A 21,528-nucleotide genomic window follows, 5' to 3' on the forward strand; every position below is an offset into this window, starting at 1 on the left:
GTGGTGGGGCAAGCCAGCAGAAAATACAGAGCGTTGCGCCGTGATTGGCTCAGTGTTCTGTCACTCATGGGGACACTACGTCACCGCCAAGTCTAAGGGTAGAGCTTGACAATTCAAGCCCCTTGAGTGCTGCTATAGATAAAATGCCCATCTGCCTCACACTAATAATTTGGTCCATTCACCTGCCCTGAATGACGGGTCTCCACTGCATACTGTAGCTAATACTAAGTGTATGTTGTGTAGTAAGCTCTTTGTAGCCCATGTGCCTCACCCTAATAATTTGGTATATTTTCACCTCTTAATTTTGCCTACTGTCCTGACTTGGTGGTGCACATGTAGCCTATAACTTTTTTGAGGAATGTAATCATCGAATAATGTAAGAGCTTTCATTGTCTGCTTATATGCCCCCTTTATTAATCCTATGGTTCTGACTTGGTGTACAGGGAGAAACACTGTAAGAACGGCCCATGTTCTGAATTCTGTCATAGTCTGGGTAGCAATTTGATTAGCTGTTCAGGAGTCTTATGGCTTGGGGGTAGAAGCTATTTTAGGAGCCTCTTGGACATAGACTTGGAGCTCCGCTACCACTTGCCGTGCGGTAGCAGAGAGAACAATGACTAGGGTGGCTGGAGTCTTTGACAATTCTTAGGCCCTTCCTCTGACACTGCCTAGTAAAGAGGTCCCGGATGGCAGGAAGCTTGGCCCTGGTGATGTACTGGGCCGTACCCTCTGTAGTGCCTTGCGGTAGGAGGCCGAGCAGTTGCCATACCAGGCAGTGATGCAACCCGTCAGGATGCTCTCGATGGTGCAGCTGTAAAACCTTTTGAGGATCTGAGGACCCATGCCAAATCTTTTCAGTCTCCTGAGGGGGAAAAGGTTTTGTCATGCCCTCTTCACGACTATCTTGGTGTGTTTGGACCATGATAGTCATTGGTGATGTAGACACCAAGGGACTTGAAGCTCTCGACCAGCTTCACTACAGCCCGTCGATGAGAATGGGGGCCTGTTAGGCCCACCTATTCCTGTAGTCCACAATAATCTCCTTTGTCTTGATCACATTGAGGGAGAGGTTGTTGTCCTGGCACCACACTGACAGTTCTCTGACCTCCTCCCTATAGGCTGTCTCATCGTTGTCGGTGATCAGGCCTACCAATGTTGTGTCGTCAGCAAACTTAATGATGGTGTTGGAGACATGTTTGACCACACAGTCGTGGGTGAACAGAGAGTATAGAAGGGGACTAAGTATACACCCCTGAGGGGCCCCAGGGTTGAGGATCAGCATGGCAGATGTGTTGTTGCCTACCCTTACCACCTGGGGGCGGCCCGTCAGGAAGTCCAGGATCCGGTTGCAGAGGGAGGTGTTTAGACCCAGGGTCCTTAGCTCAGTGATGAGCTTCGTGGGCACTATGGTGATGAACACTGAGCTGTAGTCAATGAACAGCATTCTCACATAGGTGATCATTTTGTCCAGGTGGGAAAGGGCAGTGTGGAGTGCGATTGAGATTGCGCCATCTGTGGATCTGTTGGGGCGGTAAACGAATTGGAGTGGGTCTAGGGTATCAGGAGGATGCTGTTGTGAGCTATGACCAGTCTTTCAAAGCACTTCATGACTTCCGACATGAGTGCTACGGGGTGGTAATCATTTAGGCAGGTTACCTTCGCTTCCTTTAAATGAGGCTGAATGAGCTGTTTCGCTGCCAGACAAGGCTCTGCTGATAGCTAGGTGTAGCAGTGGTATAGTGCAATTAATATATTGTTTAGTGTTGTGTAGTGGCTTTGCTGGCATGCATCAGAATTTTTTTTGTTTGTTGCCCCACTAAGATTTACATGCTAAAATCGCCACTGTTGTCACGTGTGCTCCCTCTCCGGACGCACACCTGTCACCTGGACACCTGGATCACTTCCCTGATTACCTTCCCTATATTTGTCATTCCCTTTGGTTCCTTCCCCAGGGGTCATTGTTTCTGTTTCAGTTTCATGTCTGTGTCTGTTAGAACATTCATCCAACTACAAGCACCCTGATGTGGGTCTGTGGCTGTGCTGCATGAAGCCCACCATGGCACTCTTTTGGTATTGTTCTTAATCCCATTCCCCTTTCCCTAAACTTAAAAATTATATGTTTATAGACCCAATTCCAGCAAAGGTGGTGTAGTTCATGGGTGGGCAATTTACGTCCCAAGCCCATTCAATCCAGCCCGGGGGAGATTTAAGTAAAAATAAACAGACACTCCAGGCCACTCTTGAACTTCTAAAACTAGATTCAAGTATGCATAAATGGCTTTATACAGTATATAGGTTACTGTGGTGCAGACTTATTTCCCGGTCACTACATAGGCCTAATTTGGAGTACTTTGGGTCAGGATTCAGGGACATTTGTGGCCCCGCATCTGATTCACTTGGAGAGCACTTTGCAAATGACTTCCATCCATAGATACGATTCCAACACTGTGCATCTATTTAGAATGTTTAATGTTGAGTACTTTGAATTTGCACATAAATTCATCCTCTTAGAAACATGGCCAAGAAATAAGCTTACAACATGATCATGACCAAAGCTAAAAAGGACCAGTGCAATGATTAACTGTGATGGAGACTTTCTTCATTCTACAGGGGAAACTAAAATAACAGAAAAATAATAGATAAACAAATGTTCTACACAATATCACACAACATACGTTCTGCTACAATCTGGGAACATGCCGTTATAGCTTTATTATTTGGTAACATATTTGTCCCAGGTCATGTTGGACACATTCACTGTACAGTGTGGCTATTTCAACAACAAAAGTACACACATTATTTTATAATAGCCATTCTATAGCCTAATAAAGCAACTCATAAAGTTCCCCTTTTTATTTTGCAACCATGAAATATGTTGTCCAGCCTGCTAAGAGCAAAGCACCTAACAGAACTGTGTAACTGAAGAGAACAAATTTCAGAAGTTCTTTGAAGGTCCGAAGAAATCGGATAGACAAGGGCTCCATCTCGTAACGGTATTCCATCTCCCAATGAGTGATGTAGTTTGCAGGATCTGTCTGCTCTGCAATCACAGGCCCTGGAAAGATGAAGGATTTTAATTTGTCCCCCCCCAATTGAGTATATATACAGTAGAGCCTACAGTGCATTCGGAAAGTATTCAGGCCCCTTGACTTAATCCACATATTGATACGTTACAGCCTTATTATAAAATGTATTAAATTGTTTCCCCCTCCTCATCAATCTACACACAATACCCCATACTGACAAAGCAAAAACAGGTTTTTGGATTTTGTTTAGCAAATGTATACAAAAAAAATGGAAATATCACATTTACATAAGTATTCAGACCCTTTACTCAGTACTTTGTTGAAGCACCTTTGGCAGCGATTACAGCCAAGAGTCTTCTTGGTTATGACGCTACAAGCTTGGCACACCTATATTTGGGGAGTTTCTCCTATTCTTCTCTCTAGATCCTCTCAAGCTCTGTCAGGTTGGATGGGGAGTGTCGCTGCACAGCTATTTTCAGGTCTCTCCAGAGATGTTCGGTCCGGGCTCTGGCTGGGCCACTCAAGGACATTCAGAGACTTGTCCCGAAGCCACTTCTGCATTGTCTTGGCTGTGTGCTTCGGGTCGTTGTTCTGTTGAAAGGTGAACCTTCGCCCCAGTCTGAGGTCCTGAGCACTCTGGAGCAGGTTTTCATCAAAGATCTCTCTGTACTTTGCTCCGTTCATCTTTCCCTCGATCCTGACTAGTCTCCCAGTCCCTGTTGCTGAAAAACATACCCACAGCATGATGCTGCCACCACCATGTTTCACCATAGGGATGGTGCCAGGTTTCCTCCATACTTGCGCTTGGCATTCAGGCCAAAGAGTTCTATTTTGGTTTCATCAGACCAGAGAATGAGAGAATGAGACCATCAGACCATCCTTTAGATTGATGAGGATTTTTATTTAATTTAATCAATTTTAGAATAAGGCTGTAACATCACAAAATGTGGAAAAAGCCAAGGGGTCTGAATACTTTCCGAATGCACTGTATATCAGCAACATATATTTACAGCTGAAGAGTGCATTAGTTAAAGGCATTGCGACCTATAATTGTAGTTTATGAATAATTAATGTCAATTGCTCCAAATGCTTTTGGCATTGATCTCGCGCTAAGCAAATGGTCAAACATTTACTTCTGACACAGTTACAAGCATATCAAGGCTAGTCTGTAAATCGTATTTGGTAATTAAACTATTGAAATATACCTATTGATATTTGAAGACATAAGAATTAGAAATGCCTAATATAACTGTCACTTTCTTATCAAAAGCCCTAATAATTATTTGTAGAGATAAGAAATCTTTGTATATTTAGCTTCAACACCCGAGAACTAGAACCAATAACGAGATTAGGAAGAAGCTGTTGTTTGTAAACATTGAAGTGCTGCTGGTCCACACACTCAGACAGGTAAGCAACTTTATCGACAGAAATTATGTTCAAATGTATTTATTTTAAAGTATGTAAAGGAAGTAAATTCCCCTACATATATCTATCATATACATGTTGACATGTACCTTGTGTACATGCAAGCTAAATAATGTAATAGCCTATAACAAAATAGTATCAATAAAATATATTTCTCCAGACGAAATATTTCACATTAGTTGCACAAAAACAGCCATGCCCCACTTTCGCAACTCCAAAGATATCTTTCGCTTTGATAACCTGCAGTAAAAATGATTAACATTGTTTAACTATAGCCTACTGTTACTGTTGATGTTATATGATTTCATGCTATTTTTCGAGTATCTGAAAGCTCTTAAAATGTAAGCGCATGGTGGATACGTAACCTACTCACTGGGCATAGGGCCTATAACGTTACAACGTTTCAATATTTATAAACTGCTTAAATTGGTTACTTACCTTGTCGGTTTATATGAAGGATTTTCAATCTCTTTTAAAATGATTTTGTTGAATATACTCTCTGTACACGGGTTTCAATGTGCTGCCAGGAATACAAGGTGATGTCCGTTGCCACAAGTCCTAATGGCAAAGGAGGGGCCAGCAACAATTACATTGATTACAAGAGTCCTGAGACCCATGGGGTTTTCCTAATGGAAAATTAAGCCACGTCCTACACCCGCTTCGCCGAAGCGAGACCTTGCCAAATAGACAATAATAGGCTATGCATGTTCGATTGTTTTAGCTCTGAAAATCCTCTGGTACTTGCAAGAACCGCTCATTTAATTTCCCACTCTTTATAAAAAAATGTATTATTACATGTGTAATTGTTAACATTTAATATACCAAAAGGAATGCAATGTCACATTAATATAGCTTCATGAGATGTGATATAGTGAGTTCCTCACTGTTGGTTCACTAAAATCTCCGACTGCTGTCAATACCCGTCCCCCACTGAGTGCAAGACCCAGCTGTCCACAGCGCAGGGCACGGACAAGCCATCGATCAAACCAAACTCCAACGCACGTATCCTCTACCGGAACATGGAGCAAATAGCCTCCTAATTCAATCAGCATCCAGCGCTGTCAAATCAGGGGCCCTTATGGGGTAAGATCTCCAGACAGCAGAGGGCCATTATCGGCTGATAGGTAGGCCTGTTACTGGGCTAATTGCTTCTCGAGATAGCAGGACTGCTGACGGCTGACTGGGCTCTCAACCTTTCCTCTCCACGCCTCTCCTCCCTCCCTGCCTGCATCCTTTGGTACCATCTTTATTTTCTTCTACAGGATAAACAACTCATTAAGTAACAATGAGCCTACATGTTGAAGGTGGAATAGGGAGTGTAATGGAGGTGCAGTACAACTTTACATCAGACTTTTTAGTTTTGTTTTCTAAACCAGAAAAACATTTAGCCACATTGTAGAGTATAAGGACAAATGGTTAAAATGGCCAGTTTTTTTAGAGACCTGACATTGACTCTGTTTATAAAAGCAATAATCAGCAGTCAATTACACATTTTATTTACAGGACTACTTTTCCCACAAATAATGGCAAGCAGAGAGAAAACCCCTATACTGTACAACACAAAATATAGGTTGAAATCACAAAAATAATACAATAATACTTTCAGCCTTTGTGTTAATACAGTATATATATATATTTTTTTACAATGATCTTAAAACCTTCCATCATGCCACAAGTAAGATGATATCTTCTCAGCTACATACAATGACCAAAGCAGGTGGCAATGGAGATGTGCATTTAGCAAGCTGTTAGAGTTGCAGGCAAAGGACAGGGAGAATCGAGGAGCTGACTCCTGGTCACCTCACACTGACAGTTGCTGAGATCAATCAGACACACCTGCAGGGCGCTGGAATATGGACATTAAAAAGAAGCGGCAAGGTCTTTTGTTCTGACTGTTTGATGTGTCTAGCTGTGCATCTGTTCCCCGAGGGGGCGGGCAGCGGGCTCAGGGGGCCTCCGGGCGGTCCATCAGAGACTTGATCCAGCTGGTACCATTGATGAGCTTGGTAGTGGCAATGATGTACTCTGTGCCACCATCCTCCATCTGAGACAGGAAGCGCAGGGCAGCAACTTCTGCGTAAGTCACCCCTCCCAGAAAGAACACCAGGGTGGTCCTGTTCTCCCCCTGCTGGCCTGTGGGACAGAGTGGGGAGAGAAAACAGTCAAACAGGGTGAAGTTCACAGGGTGCACCACTCTCCAAGGGGGACTCAAGGGGAGTTGGGATATGCACTTAAAAAAAAAAAATCACACACAAATATAAGCACCCACCAAATTATTAATATTATTACTTAGCAGATTGTTTGTTTTGAAGTGAGGTTACTTTAACCTCAAACTGATATTAAACATGTAGACACACAAAGTAAGTAAGAGACAGCGCCTCGAGTCAACCCCCATCCACCCATGTCCCCACCCACACACTATTCCCTCAAACAAACTCCGCCCTCTTCCTGCTACAACAGGCTCGTCTATTGTCAGTCTTCCATTATCACCTTTCTAGAACAAAGATATGGCAGACATGTAAAAACAAGTCAACTGTCTAATACCCAAACTCACAGTTCTAATTAACACATTGCATGGTGCAAATAAAAGGCATCTCATCAAATTAATTATCCTCTTGTCAATGAGATGTCCAAACTGACCCTGTAGCCAGCAACGCACAGTTATAACGCTTAAGATGAGGATATTCAACTCCCTGGTCTCTGAAAGGTCAACGGTGCCTTTGCCTCTCCTCTTTCCTACACAAATACATGTACACAAACAATCACCCAAACAGACCCACACTTAACGGTAATGTACAGTTTTGTTCACGGTCTACAATAAATCAACTGCTGCTCGAAGACATTTGGTACGGCAGGGACAAAGCCAGCTCTTATCTACAGCCAGCAGATTACCACACAGGTCATCATTCACCCAGCCTTTCAATAGCTCAGCTTGTTGTGCAAGAGAGCAACCTGCTGCCTTGGTCTCCTGCTGTCCTTACGTTTCTTATGGAGACCAGCAGGCAGCTGTTGTCTCTCCTCAAAGTGTGGACCAGGGAGCATCTTCAGAACTTCCTCGATGCTGCGCCAGCCGGGCCTGGCCAACACCTGGGTCAGACGGATGCTGAGAGGAGCATAACCACTGTACACATAGGAGATGTCATTGGGGTTCTGGAGGAAGATGACACATACACAAGCTGGGTATCAGTACAGACAATACTACATACAAATCCCACTCTCACAGTTGGAGAAGAAAAGTATGCACGTGAGTTTTGGTAAGGTTGTTACATTTGGTTAATGTTTTGAGCGTTTTTTTCTGAACTTGCTTAACAAAAACAACCCAACTCCATTATTGTGCAAATACAAAGCAATGACCAAATTGTCACTGCAATAATAACAGTGTTATTACACAGGTGTAAGTGTTACCCTCCCCCTCCCAGACTACATGAGATTCATTCACCTGTTCGTTGGCATCCTCCATCCAAAGTTTGAGTGTCTTCCTGATGGTGGGGTAGTTATTCCTGGTGCTTGTCTGGGGCTTCAGAAGACCTGTCTTCTCCAGGTTGTTGAGGGTAAGCATGTGTTCATATCCATAGGTCTAGAGAAAACAGCACAGGTCAATCATGTTGCCACAGTAGCTCTCATCACATCTTCAAATGACCATCACTAGTATTAAAACACTGACTTATTGTAATGTAATCAGAAAAAAATGCACCTGCAGGATCTCTCTCTTGTAGTAGTCCAATATCTTCTGCTTGAGGCCATTGTTGCAGACTGACTGCATACAGACCAGCCGCAAGATTTTGATCAGAGGATCCTTCTGGGCAATACAGTCCTCAATATATGTGTTAACCTGGACAATGGGAACAAGGGGCGGTTGGTCAGCAAGCCTAGACATGAGCACACACATACACACAGGGACCAAGCAAAACATTGTTTATAGTGAGGGCAGCTTCAAATATTATCAGAGCCAACCTCATCCACAATACAATCTACAAAGCATTGAAAACCTTGTGTACCTTGTCTGTGTCAACTCCAGTCATAAACTCCTGCTCCACTGTCAGGTTATCAAAGAAGGCCTCTGAGGCTGAATCAGAGTGAGAGAGAAAATCCATTTACCTCTGTCAACAAGTATCAACAGTAGTCTTTCTCTAAACGATATGCCACACATTTGACCAAGTCAACTACATTAAATGTCACCAAGATCAGATTGTATCAGTTTTTTAGGGTGGAGGGCAAGAAGAAAGACAGATTAAGACAGAAGGAAGGGATGAGGGTGGCAGGGTAGCCTAGTAACCGGAAGGTTGCAAGTTCAAATCCCGAGCTGACAAGGTACAAATCTGTCATTCTGCCCCTGAACAGGCAGTTAACCCACAGTTCCTAGGCCGTCATTGAAAATAAGAATTTGTTCTTAACTGACTTGCCTAGTTAAATAAAGGTAAAATAAATAAATAAATGAGGAATGGAGAGTTGTTAGTTGGACATGAAAGGAGAAGGAGTAAAGGCTGTTCTTCTCACTGGTGATGTCCTTAATGAGTTCAGCTATGGAGGTGTGATTGGCCAGCGAGCTCCGTGCTGCCTGCATGTGGGGCAGCTGGGACACAAACTGCTTTATCTCGCCAACTGTTTTGGCATTATGTCGCTCCTGCGAGACAAAAATCAACAAACTAACATTAACACTGGATAAAAGAGACTGTGTAGTGTTATGTACAGATGTGAAATGTGAGAGCCGGTTGAGGGATTACTAAAATCCCCTAGGAAATTACAAAAAATCTACTTCTGAATTACACATTAAACAGACACTAAACTCAATGTAAACATGTGGAAATGATTTCAGATTAAACATACAGTATGGAATGCTTCCATGTAGGCATAACAGTAGTAAGAAATGGTTTGTTGCCTAGAGAACAGCGGATGCTCTCACTGATATGCTCATTCATCAAACTAGAGAAAATGAACTTTGATTGGGAACAGGTCTGGGCAATACAGAAATGTAAAAATACATCAACTGAAACACCCACAGGTGTGGGACTTCAGTCTAATTATCACATGCAAAGCATCCAGTGACAGTTATGATGCAAAAAGTGTAGGCCTGTAGGGGATGCATAACAAATCATCAGTGGGAGATTACGCATGAACTAAACACACTGCTTTGATCTGCCACTCCTTTATCGTAAAAAGTGTGTTTAATGTCTTGATCGATAATACTAATTGTCAGTTTGCTTTACTTTTTGCCATTGGAAAACCACCTCCTGAAAAGTCTACCTGGCATATAGAAGGTAATCAATAAGAACACAAATTGATATGATTAGAGAAAACGGTAGCTAATGTAATTGAGCGGTCTGACATTAGGATTGATCTGAGATTGTAATCCCCAGTTTGTGAAGTGACATTTATAACATTAACAAAGTGATTTGGATCAAATTAGACAGGAGTGGTAACAAGGAGTCTCTGTGAGCTTGGATGAAGCCAACCTCAAAGGCAGCAGAGATGATCTTGGCCTTCTTGCTCAGTGCAGCCCCTATGGCGTTGAAGTTTTTGTCACGTATCTCAGCATACAGCTCCTCCGCTGAGTTGAGTTGCATCTTCTTGGGCTCCGTGGGCAGGTCTTTACCCACCTCACCCTGCTTCTTTTGGGCAGCAAACTTCTCCGGAGGCAACTTCGCATAACCTGTTTGCAGACGCATGCGCACAGAATAGATAAACAAGCACACAAAGGTCCAAAACCCCATACACAAATCAACAGAGATCCCTCAAGATGTCTTTACGTCAATCAATGTGATTAAATATGTCTGTATTTAGCTTGCATTGTGTTTTCGTGCATTAACAGAGGCCCATCCTCACCGTTGGTGATTCCATAAACTTCGTCAATGAGGCCCTCATAGGTGAGCTGTGTGGCCAGAGGGGTAAGCAGGTCTATGTTGCGGTCCAGCAGCAGCAGTGAGTCAAACACAGGCAGGATCTGAGTCTGACTGCCAGCAAACTCCCTCTTCATCCTAAGCATCATATTAGCTACATGCTGCAGATGGAGAAGAAATCAGGGTTTAATTTCTAACACAATTAAAGCATTAATTTACACTCTTCAAAATCAGATTACTTTTGAGTAACGGAGTAAAGTAGCATGTTACTTTTTCAAATTGGGTAATATTATTACAGTTACTTTGTCAAACAACACGTGCGCTACTTTCAGAATCATATCTCTACCAGGCACATGCTTTCATGATCCGATCTCCACTTGTTTCCTCATTTAGTTCTCGAGCAAGTCGAGAAAGGCTGCTTGGAGAAATGTCATCACAGCTGCTGGCCATAGAAACATATAGAGGGCACATCTCTGATATTTGCCATTAATTGCTTCTGTGATCGCAAAGCCCATAGTGGGCTTTCCCATATAGTGACAAGTGTATACCCTCTATACCTCTCTATGGGTCTATGTACATGCGGTCTATAACCAGAACCTGTGGCTTAAGAGAAAGATTTTGAATGAAAAGATAAGAAATCTGTACAGATTTGCGAAAAGTACAAATCAGTCCCAGAACAACAGCAAATGACCTTGTGAAGATGCTGGAGAAAATAGGTACAAAAGGATCTATATCCACAGTAAAACAAGTCCTATATCGACATACCCCGAAAGGCCGCTCAGCAAGGAAGAAGCCACTCCTCCAAAACCGCCATAAAAAAAGCCAGACTACGGTTTGCAACTGCAGATGGGGACAAAGATCGTAATTTTGGGAGAAATGTCCTCTGGTATGATGAAACAAAAATAGAACTGTTTGGCCATAATGATCATCGTTATGTTTGAAGGAAAATGGGGGATGTTTGCAAGTCTAAGAACACCATCCCAACCGTGAAGCACGGGGGTGGCAGCATCATGTTGTGCAGGTGCTTTGCTGCAGGAGGGACTGGTGCACTTCACAAAATAGATGGCATCATGAGGACGGAAAATTATGTGGATATATTGAAGAAACGTCTCAAGACATCACTCAGGAAGTTAAAGCTTGGTCACAAACGGGTCTTCCAAATGGACAAGGACCCCAAGCATACTTCCAAAGTTGTGGCAAAATGGCTTAAGGACAATAAAGTCAAGGTATTGGAGTGGCCATCACAAAGCCCTGACCTCAACCCTATAGAACATTTGTGGGCAGAACTGAAAAAGCGTGTGCGAGCAAGGAGGCCTACAAACCTGACTCCATTACACCAGCTCTGTCAGGAGGAATGGGCCAAAATTCACCCAATTTATTGTTGAAGCTTGTGGAAGGCTACCCGAAACGTTTGACCCAAGTTAAACAATTTAAAGGCAATGCTACCAAATACTAATTGAGTGTATGTAAACTTCTGACCCACTGGGAATGTGATGAAATAAATAAAAGCTGAAATAAATCATTCTCCCTACTATTATTCTGACATTTCACATTCTTAAAATAAAGTGGTGATCCTAACTGACTTAAGACAGGGAACTTTTACTTGGATTAAATGTCAGGAATTGTGAAAAACTGAGTTTAAATGTATTTGGCTAAGGTGTATATAAACTTCCAACTGTACATTCAAGCAGCATATTAAACTGGGATAACATTGTAGGTTACATCGGCAAGTACACAAACATTTGCCATGGCATATTATTTATTTATAAATCTGATTAGCTTCCCACATCGCCATGTGAAATAATCAACTTCAAAATCACTTTACTATCTTGGTTTAGCTTGGTATTAAATAAGCAGCCTATTTTGCATTGAAAACCAAATATCAGTGACTGTTCAAACAGTAAACCAACAACATTGTAGCCTTATTAGAATCCCTCAAAAATGTTTTTGTTTAGAAGTCATTATTCTAGGCTATTTTGAAATGCAAAAACAGATGTTTTGTTGTTTTTCTCCATGACTAAAAGTCATGACATTCTATTTTTAGCTGATATGAGAGTTAATACATTGAAGCAGCATATCAAATTAGGATAATGTTGTAGGTACCGGCAAGTATAAGAATATTTGCCTGGGTATATTTAATTATACATCTGATTATTTCACATGGCGATGTGGGAAGCTAATCAACTTCAAAATCCCTTCAACTTCAAGATTGCTGTCTTAGTTTAGCTTGGCATTAAATAAGTGGTCTATTTTGCATTGATAACCAAATATAATCTCAGTGACTCTTCAAACAATAAACCAATCAACATTGTAGCCTTATTAGAATCCCCCACAAATGTATTTTGTTAAGAAGTAATAACTACCTGATTGACTACCTAAAAACAGCCCCAAGCCCTGTCCTTTATTTTTCTCCATGAGCAGAAATGATGGCATTCTATTTTTAGCTGATATGGGAAGTAATATATTCAAGCAGCATATTAAACTGGGATAATGTAGGTTACACTAGCAGGTATAAGAATACTTGACAGAGCATATTATTTCACATGGTGGAGATATAGGAAGCTAAAAGGCTAGCTTGCTGTCTTTTTAGCTAGCTAGCAAGCTGCTATTGGAGTAGCTTATAGCCAACTGGTAGTCACAAAATTAGGTAATTTGTAACAAACCTAAAACTTTCATTACATGTAGCTCACAAATACGCAGTTGGTTTTCATTGAAATTAGTTAACTGTGGTGAAGTTTCACACGTGAATCTTCTTTGCTTTAATGACAAATGGAAGACAACAAGAAAATCTATGCTATCACACCCTTGTGTATGTTACTATTAGGGAGTCTAAAAACACATGGACCAGCGAGGGTATCATGTTACAGAAGGTGCGCGTTGTTCTGACTCCAACCATGAGCATGCACACGTGTAGATTATCTTTGGTAGTGTCTGGAAACCTTTACTAAGTAGCCTATCTTTGGTAGAGCGCGTGCGGCTCGCCTTGCTCCCTCCGATAGTCAAACAGAGTTTTGATGAAAGTAATGCAAAGTAATATATCACGTTACTTTCCACACAAATGAATATTGTAGAGTAACGCTTTACTTTTGTTAAATGTAACGAGTAAAATGTAATATATTACTTTCCCAAATAACTAATACCAACACTGGCGCCAATATGGAATTCTAAACTTAATGAAGTCCCAAGTCGTTCCCAATACTCACCCGTGCACACTCCCCTTTCCCAAATATCTGGGGGATGGTCCCATACAGAGCCTGGAGAGTCATAAGGCCCTTGGCGGTGTGGTAAAGACTTGTCTGGTCACTTTCTAGATAACATTCCTAAAAGAGCCAGGGCACACGGGTTATTACACCATTACAATACAAATGATAGCTTTGTACCTGAGCCTTACTGGGCCTATACATACACTGGGACATGTGTAGTGTCTTTGTGCCTGTCCTAACCTACCCTGAAGGCCCCTTCAGACTCCATGGAGAGCAAGTCTCCATCATAAGGGATGAGGTCTAGGATGTACTCGTCTATGTTGATGAACGAGCCCAGGACCCCCTGCTCCTTCAGCCGCTGCTCACAGAGCATGCTCCGCCGGGGCACAAACAGGATGTGGAAGTCACGTGGGGAATGCATCTTATCCTCACTGCAAGAAAAAACATTGAATACAAGAGATGCACTATAAGGGGGAAAGCAAACCCATCCACACCCACATGCAATACTGGCTGCAGCATTACTCCAAAAACAAGGACAGTGTTTAACATAGGGATGTGACAAATGTAAAAATGTTCTTATGGTTTAAATAAATAAATAAATAAAATGACATCGGAAAATGACGCCACGTTGGAACACTAGGGGGCAATGCAGTTCAATGTACTACAGTCCTGGCGACCTACCAGCTAGACCACATTCACCTTACCGCTATCCCCCACTTACTCAAATCAAAGATGGTATTAAATTAGGATTTATTTTTTTACAACCAAATCTCTATTTTTGATGTAAATGTCATGTTTTTGAGAAACTTAGCCCAAACAGAAAATCACTTCCTCATCCTCGTTGTGTAGTATGGGGGCCCGAAAAAACATGAACAAAGGCTTCAAAAACACCCAAATACATCTATTAGAAACAGTGAGATAATGTGATGTTGACCTTTTTCTTCTTGTCCTTCTTTGAGATTGGGTTGGCGGATCGCATCCAACACCGCCACCTACTGTACTGGAGTGTGAGGCCAGTTACGGCTTCCCAACATTGAATCCTCTTCATTAGTCCTGTTCCTTCAAGAAAGTGAAATAGCGCCCTAGACACCACCTCCCTCCCCCCAATACACCACCCATTCCCCAACCCGGTCTAGCCTCCCTAACCCTTTCACACAATCTCTCCCCATCTACAGTACCAGTCAAAACACATGTCAACATCAACTATTCAGAGGAGACTGCGTGAATCAGGCCTTCATAGTCAAATTGCTGCAAATAAACCACAAACAAAAGGACACAAATAAGAAGAAGAGATTTGCTTTGGCCAAGGAACATGAGCAATGGTCATTAGACCGGTAGAAATCTGACGTTTGGTCTGATGAGTCCAAATGTGAGATTTTTGGTTCCAACCGCCATGTCTTTGTGAGACGCAGAGTAGGTGAACGGATGATCTCTGCATGTGCGGTTACCACCGTGTAGTATGGAGGAGGAAGTGTGATGTGTGGGAGTGCTTTGCTGGTTACACGGTCTGTGATTTATTTAGAATTCAAGGCACACTTAACCAGCATGGCTACCACAGCATTCTGCAGCGAAATATACCATCCCATCTGGTTTGTGCTTAGTGGGACTATCATTTGTTTTTCAACTGGACAATGACCTAACACACCTCCAGGCTGTGTAAGGGCTATTTGACCAAGAAGGAGAGTGATGGAGTGCTGCATCAGATGACCTGGCTTCCACAATCACCCACACTCAACCCAATTGAGATGGTTTGGGTTGAGTTGGACCACAGAGTGAAGGAAAAGCAGCCAACAAGTGCTCAGCATATGTGAGAACTCATTCAACACTGTTGGAAAATTATTCCAGGTGAAGTTGGTTGAGAGAATGCAAGAGTGTGCAATGCTGTCTTCAAGGCAAATGGTGGCTACTTTGAAGAATATCAAATCTAAAATATATTTTTATTTGTTTAACACTTTTTTGGTTGCTACATGATTCCATGTGTGTTATTTCATAGTTTTGATGTCTTCACTAGTATTCTACAATGTAGAGATTAGTAAAAAAGAAAAACCATTGAATGAGTAGGTGTCCAAACTTTTGACTGGTACTGTATACAACAGTGTTTGTCTATCCAACCCCCAATCACATCCTGCCACTGCCCTCATGAGGTTCAGCACCTTCCTACACTTAATTTCAATATGCCCAACATGTCTCTTCCAAGTAAGCCTCTCACTAAACCACATAACTAAATAATTAAACTCTGACACCCTACTTATATCTGTATATTTGCAGCCTAACATCTTTAACCTTCTTCCTAGAAAACAGCATAAAGCAGGACTTGGCCACAGACATCCTTAAACACCCATGTTAAGAGAACAATCTTCCACACCTTCCTCATCACAAATTTTACATTTCCACCTCTGTTCCCCCATCATCAGTATAACAGGCCATGCACTCACTCCCTGTCCCACATCTAACCGCATGCTCTTCAACTGAATACTGCCCGTACCTGCCCGCCCGTCCAGCATCACTACTCTGTACGGCTCCGACTTAGAATATGTGGATAACTACAAATACCTAGGTGTCTGGTTAGACTGTAAACTCTCCTACCAGACTCACATTAAGCATCTCCAATCCAAAATTAAATCTAGAATCAGCTTCCTATTTCACAACAAAGCATCCTTCACTCATGCTGCCAAACATACCCTTGTTAAACTGACCATCCTACCGATCCTCGATGATGTCATTTATAAAATAGCCTCCAACACTCTACTCAACAAATTGGATGCAGTCTATCACAGTGCCATCCGTTTTGTCACCAAAGCCCCATATACTACCCACAACTGCGACCTGTACGCCCTCGTTGGCTGGCCCTCGCTTCATACTCGTCGTCAAACCCACTGGCTCCAGGTCATCTACAAGTCTCTGCTAGGTAAAGCCCCGCCTTATATCAGCTCACTGGTCACCATAGCAGCACCCATTCGTAACACGCGCTCCAGCAGGTATATCTCACTGGTCACCCCCAAAGCCAGTTCCTGCTTTGGCCGCCTTTTATTCCAGTTCTCTGCTGCCAATGACTGGTACGAACTGCAAAAATCACTGAAGCTGGAGATTCATATCTCCCCCACTAGCTTTAAGCACCAGCTGTCAGAGCAGCTCACAGATCACTGCACCTGTACATAGCCCATCTGTAAACAGCCCATCCAACTACCTCATCCCCATACTGTATTTATTTATTTATTTATCTTGCTGCTTTGCACCCCTGTATCTCTACTTGCACATTCATCTTCTGCACATCTACCATTCCAGTGTTTTGTCATCTATCATCAGGGTGAACAACACCAGACTAACCACACTTCCCTGAGGAGTACCATTGTCCACTTCAAACCACATTGACAATTCTGACCCCAACCTCACCCGTATAACTCGATCGAACAGGAAGTCTATGATCTAGTTAGTTATACAGACGTCCCCCAATGCACTCAACTTGATCAACAACCCTTCCCCCCACATGGTATCGTAAGCTTTCTCAATGTCAAAATACACAACACTCATCACCTCTTATTGTCAGGGCATTAGCTATCTCTGTACTAAATGTCACCAGGGCATCCATGGCAGACCTCCCTCCCCTGAACCTCTCCTCTGTGCTACACTCATCAAACCCCTAACTTCCAAGAAATACATCATCCTACTCACTATCATCTTTTCCCATCAACTTACATATGTTGGATGTCAGCACGATAGGCCTATAACTTCCGGGATCTTTACATAGTTTTACGAACGGCAACAACACCGCACGTCTCCACCCAGCAGGTATCACTGCAGTCCTACACATCTTATTAAACAACCCTAACACTGCTTCCAACACACTGTCCGGTGCATGCTGAAACATCACATAACACATCCCATCTTCTTCAGGAGCAGTCCGCCCGCAGCCCCCCAACGCTATTGTCATCCCAAACATAGAAAACTCTGCATCCATAGCTTCTCCTGACTCGCCTTTTTTCTTTAAAACATCTCTATGCTCCTTTAGCTTCCCTCCCTCTTACGCTCATCACACAGGTGCTCACATCTATGAACCACTGCAAATGCAAAACCTATGACATTTGCCTTTTCTTTCCTTGACACAGCTGTGACGTTTCCTTCTACCAACAATGGAATTGCAGCATTTTTACCCTTCCCTATCATATTTTTTTGGGTCACTCTACCAATAGTGGAGCAAAATTCCCGCCATGCCTCCCTTTTCGCTGTCTTAAATCGTTTTTCTGGCCTTCACTCTCTTCCTTTGATTCTCCATGAGATTTCTTCCTGTCAATCCATTCCTTCCGTAGAGCTATATCCGTTTCCTGCACCACCTTTGAGCCCTCATCTGCCCACCATGGCACCACCCTCCGTCTTCCTCCCCTGAACGGTCTCATTTGCAGCTGATATAATTACAGACGTTACTGCCTCATCGCACTCATCCACAGACCCCTCCATTGATAACTTTTGTCCTGCCCGCTCACACAGGTACTTGAACATCTTCCAGTTAGCTTTCTCAAAGCACCACCTCATGTTATTGCCTCTACTCCGCACACACACACACCCATATTGACCTTAAGTCGAACTGGAAAATGATCACTCACTACTGTGGTTTCTCTCATCACTTACCATTTACACCTCCCTGCCACAGATACCAATGTCTAGTGTAAGGATGACTCTGTACTCCTCGCCACATTGATTCTCATTCCCCTCCCATCATTAACACACACTAATCATAAATTCTTCGACTATACTACTATTGTTATCTTTAATGCGTACTTCCCCATATTTCTTTATGGGCATTAAAAACACCACACCATATTACCGTCCTATCCCTACACGTCCCATCAATCCCTTCTACAGTTGAAGTCGGGAGTTTACATACACCTTAGCCAAATACATTTAAAAACTCAGTTTCACAATTACTAATATTTAATTATAGTAAAACATCCCTGTCTTTAGGTCAGTTAGGATCACCACTTTATTTTAAGAATGTGAAATGTCAGAATAATAGTAGAGAATTATTTATTTAAGCTTTTATTTCTTTCATCACATTCCCAGTGGGTCAGAAGTTTACATACCAAATACTAATTGAGTGTAGCATTGCCTTTAAATTGTTTAACTTGGGTCAAACGTTTCGGGTAGCCTTCCACAAAAAGTTGGGTGAATTTTGGCCCATTCGTCCTGACAGAGCTGGTGTAACAGTCAGGTTTGTAGGTATCCTTGCTCGCACATGCTTTTTCTGTTCTGCCCACAAATTCTCAGTAGGATTGAGGTCAAGGCTTTGTGATGGCCAATCCAATACCTTGACTTTGTTGTCCTTAAGCCATTTTGCCACAACTTTGGAACTATGCTTGGGGTTATTGTCCATTTGGAAGACGCATTTGTGACCAAGCTTTAACTTCCTGAGTGATGTCCTGAGATGTTGCTTCAATATATCCACATCATTTTCCATCCTCATGATGACATCTATTTTGTGAAGTGCACCAGTCCCTCCTGCAGCAAAGCACCCACACAACATGATGCTGCCACCCCTTTGCTTTATTGTTGGGATGGTATACTTTGGCTTGCAAGCCTCCCCCATTTTCCTCCAAACACAATGATGGTCATTATGGCCAAACAGTTCCATTTTTTTTTCCCATCAGACCAGAGGACATTTCTCCAAAAAGTACAATCTTTGTCCCCATGTGCAGTTGCAAACCATAGTCTAGCTTTTTTTTGTGTCGGTTTTGGAGAAGTGGCTTCTTTCCTGCTGAGCGGCCTTTCAGGTTATGTCGATATAGGACTCGTTTTACTGTGCTATACATACTTTTGTACCTGTTTCCTCCAGCATCTTCACAAGGTCCTTTGCTGTTGTTTTGGGATTGATTTGCACTTTTCGCACCAAAGTACATTCATCTCTAGGAGACAGAACGTGTCTCCTTCCTTAGCGGTATGAAGGCTGGGTGGTCCCATGGTGTTTATACTTGTGTACTATTGTTTGTACAGATGAACGTGGTACCTTCAGGCGTTTGGAAATTGCTCCCAAGGATGAACCAGACTTGTGGAGGTCTACCATTTTTTTCTGAGATCTTGGCTGATTTCTTTTGATTTTCCTATGATGTCAAGCAAAGAGGCACAGAGTTTGAAGGTAGGCCTTTAAATACATCCACAGGTACACCTCCAATTGACTCAAATGATGTCAATTAGCCTATGACATAATTTTCTGGAATTTTCCAAGCTGTTTAAAGGCACAGTCAACTCAGTGTATGTAGACTTCTGACCCACTGGAATTGTGATACAGTAAATTAAGTGAAATTATCTGTCTGTAAACAGTTGTTGGAAAAATTACTTGTGTTATCCACAAAGTAGATGTCCTAACTGACTTGCAAAAACTGTCTCCAACCTAAATGACTCCAACCTAAGTGTATGTAAACTTCCGACTTCAACTGTGCTAGCATAAGAGCTTTGCAGGGGTTATAGAAATTAGCTATTACAATTGTTACTTTTCCTACATATTTCTATCCCCACACATTCCAGTATCTCCAATACTCTGTATGTCATCCCCTCTTTAACGAACATAGCACAACCCCTCCCTGACACCTCCACTCTATCACACTGTACCAAACTGAGTCCCGGAATCACAAACTCCAGTTGAGGTTTGAGCCATGCCTCTTGTATACACACTACATCTGGTACTACCTCCATGTCATCTACAAACTTGTTAAACTCCTGCCCATTAGCGATTAAGCTTCTAGCGGTAAATTGATGGATTGCAAAAACCATACTAAATAGTTTGCTTCCGTAATTCCCAGGAAATCTTTGGCTGCGCGTACCACCACATCTATGCGTGCAGACTTTTTCTTAACCTGATCACTCATATTCATCACAATACACATGAACGCCAAGAAGTCAACCCTGTTACCACCAACGACCGCATACTGATGGACACATTCTGTAGAGACCCTCAGTTTGTGCTACTCCCTCACCTCCCCCTGGGATGCTGACCTGATGACATTCTCAGCTATAATATCCATCAGTTCCAGTCTGGGACGAACGAAGAAGATTATATTTTTCACATCAGCAGCAGGAAGACGCCCCCCTTTGAGGGTGAACATCTTCTCCACCTCATGTTCCTGGAAGATATAAAGAAGACAGATCTGTCAACAACCTGCTTGACATATTGCTATTGCTGTAATGTGCGCTTTTGAAAACACAACGATTCATTGTAGCCATTCTGTCAGACTAGCTTATAAAAAAAAGTCTACACACTGAAGTACACATTTGAGTCAGTCTTACCTTCAACAATGAATATTGTGCTATCAATCCAAAGGGTCCAGTCAGGTATTCATCCCACACAATAGCCTAAGGACAGTCAACAACAATACATTTTAGACACATAAATACTACGAGTTCTAAAGTTGAAACTTAAATCAACTGCATCTATTTAACTACTATGTGGATGACTATGTACCACAACAACCCAATTATTGTTTATGTGGATGATAGGCTAGAATGCTAGCTAGTGTTGAACAGACATTTCGGATTAAAACAAGATAAAAGGGTTTGTAATTTTTAAAAGCTTTAATCCAGGCGTTTTTACCTTGCTTCCTGCACATTTGTCCAAAAACTCACGGAGCTCCTTCCGCGCTGCTTCCCTCAAAATGTTTAAATTTACTCTTCCATAGGATAAGTGCGCAGACATTTTTGCTCTGACAGTAGGGAGTATCAGGTGACTGCCAGCGGGTGTGCATCATGTGACCCAACAGCGAACTTCTTTGAGCTATAACAAATATTCTGTCCAAAAGATGGCGCTATATCTCCACAATGAACACCCCAGTTATCCCGGAACTATGAAGTCAGATGCCGAGAAAGGTATTTAGAGATGGGCGGTCCATTTAAAATGAATAAATAAATTAAAGACAAAAAATCGAGGACAACGTGTGGCAATAGTATTAACGATATGCCTCTGACAACACGTTTTGTAGATGACCAGGGCAAGTTTGATGACGCCTATAAAACACAGACATACAATGTGACCTTTTCATGGGGGGCAGAAAC

General features: G+C 42.4%; 1 protein-coding gene across 1 annotated transcript; it reads right to left on the reverse strand.

Moving 5' to 3' along the window:
- Nucleotides 1-5,926: 5,926 nt before the first annotated feature.
- Nucleotides 5,927-21,226, reverse strand: LOC109895909 (VPS33A core subunit of CORVET and HOPS complexes). The gene is made up of 13 exons (XM_020489999.2): nt 21,071-21,226; nt 20,767-20,832; nt 20,476-20,603; nt 13,736-13,922; nt 13,492-13,608; nt 10,275-10,449; nt 9,905-10,101; nt 8,949-9,075; nt 8,450-8,517; nt 8,146-8,283; nt 7,891-8,028; nt 7,433-7,601; nt 5,927-6,584 (listed from the first exon to the last, which is right to left on the reverse strand). The coding sequence occupies exons 1-13, from the start codon at nt 21,170-21,172 to the stop codon at nt 6,397-6,399; spliced, it is 1,800 nt and encodes a 599-aa protein (XP_020345588.1). The 5' UTR covers nt 21,173-21,226; the 3' UTR covers nt 5,927-6,396.
- Between the last annotated feature and the right edge of the window lie 302 nt (nt 21,227-21,528).

Source organism: Oncorhynchus kisutch, linkage group LG8 (assembly GCF_002021735.2).
Source record: "Oncorhynchus kisutch isolate 150728-3 linkage group LG8, Okis_V2, whole genome shotgun sequence".
Taxonomy (NCBI): Eukaryota; Metazoa; Chordata; class Actinopteri; order Salmoniformes; family Salmonidae; genus Oncorhynchus; species Oncorhynchus kisutch.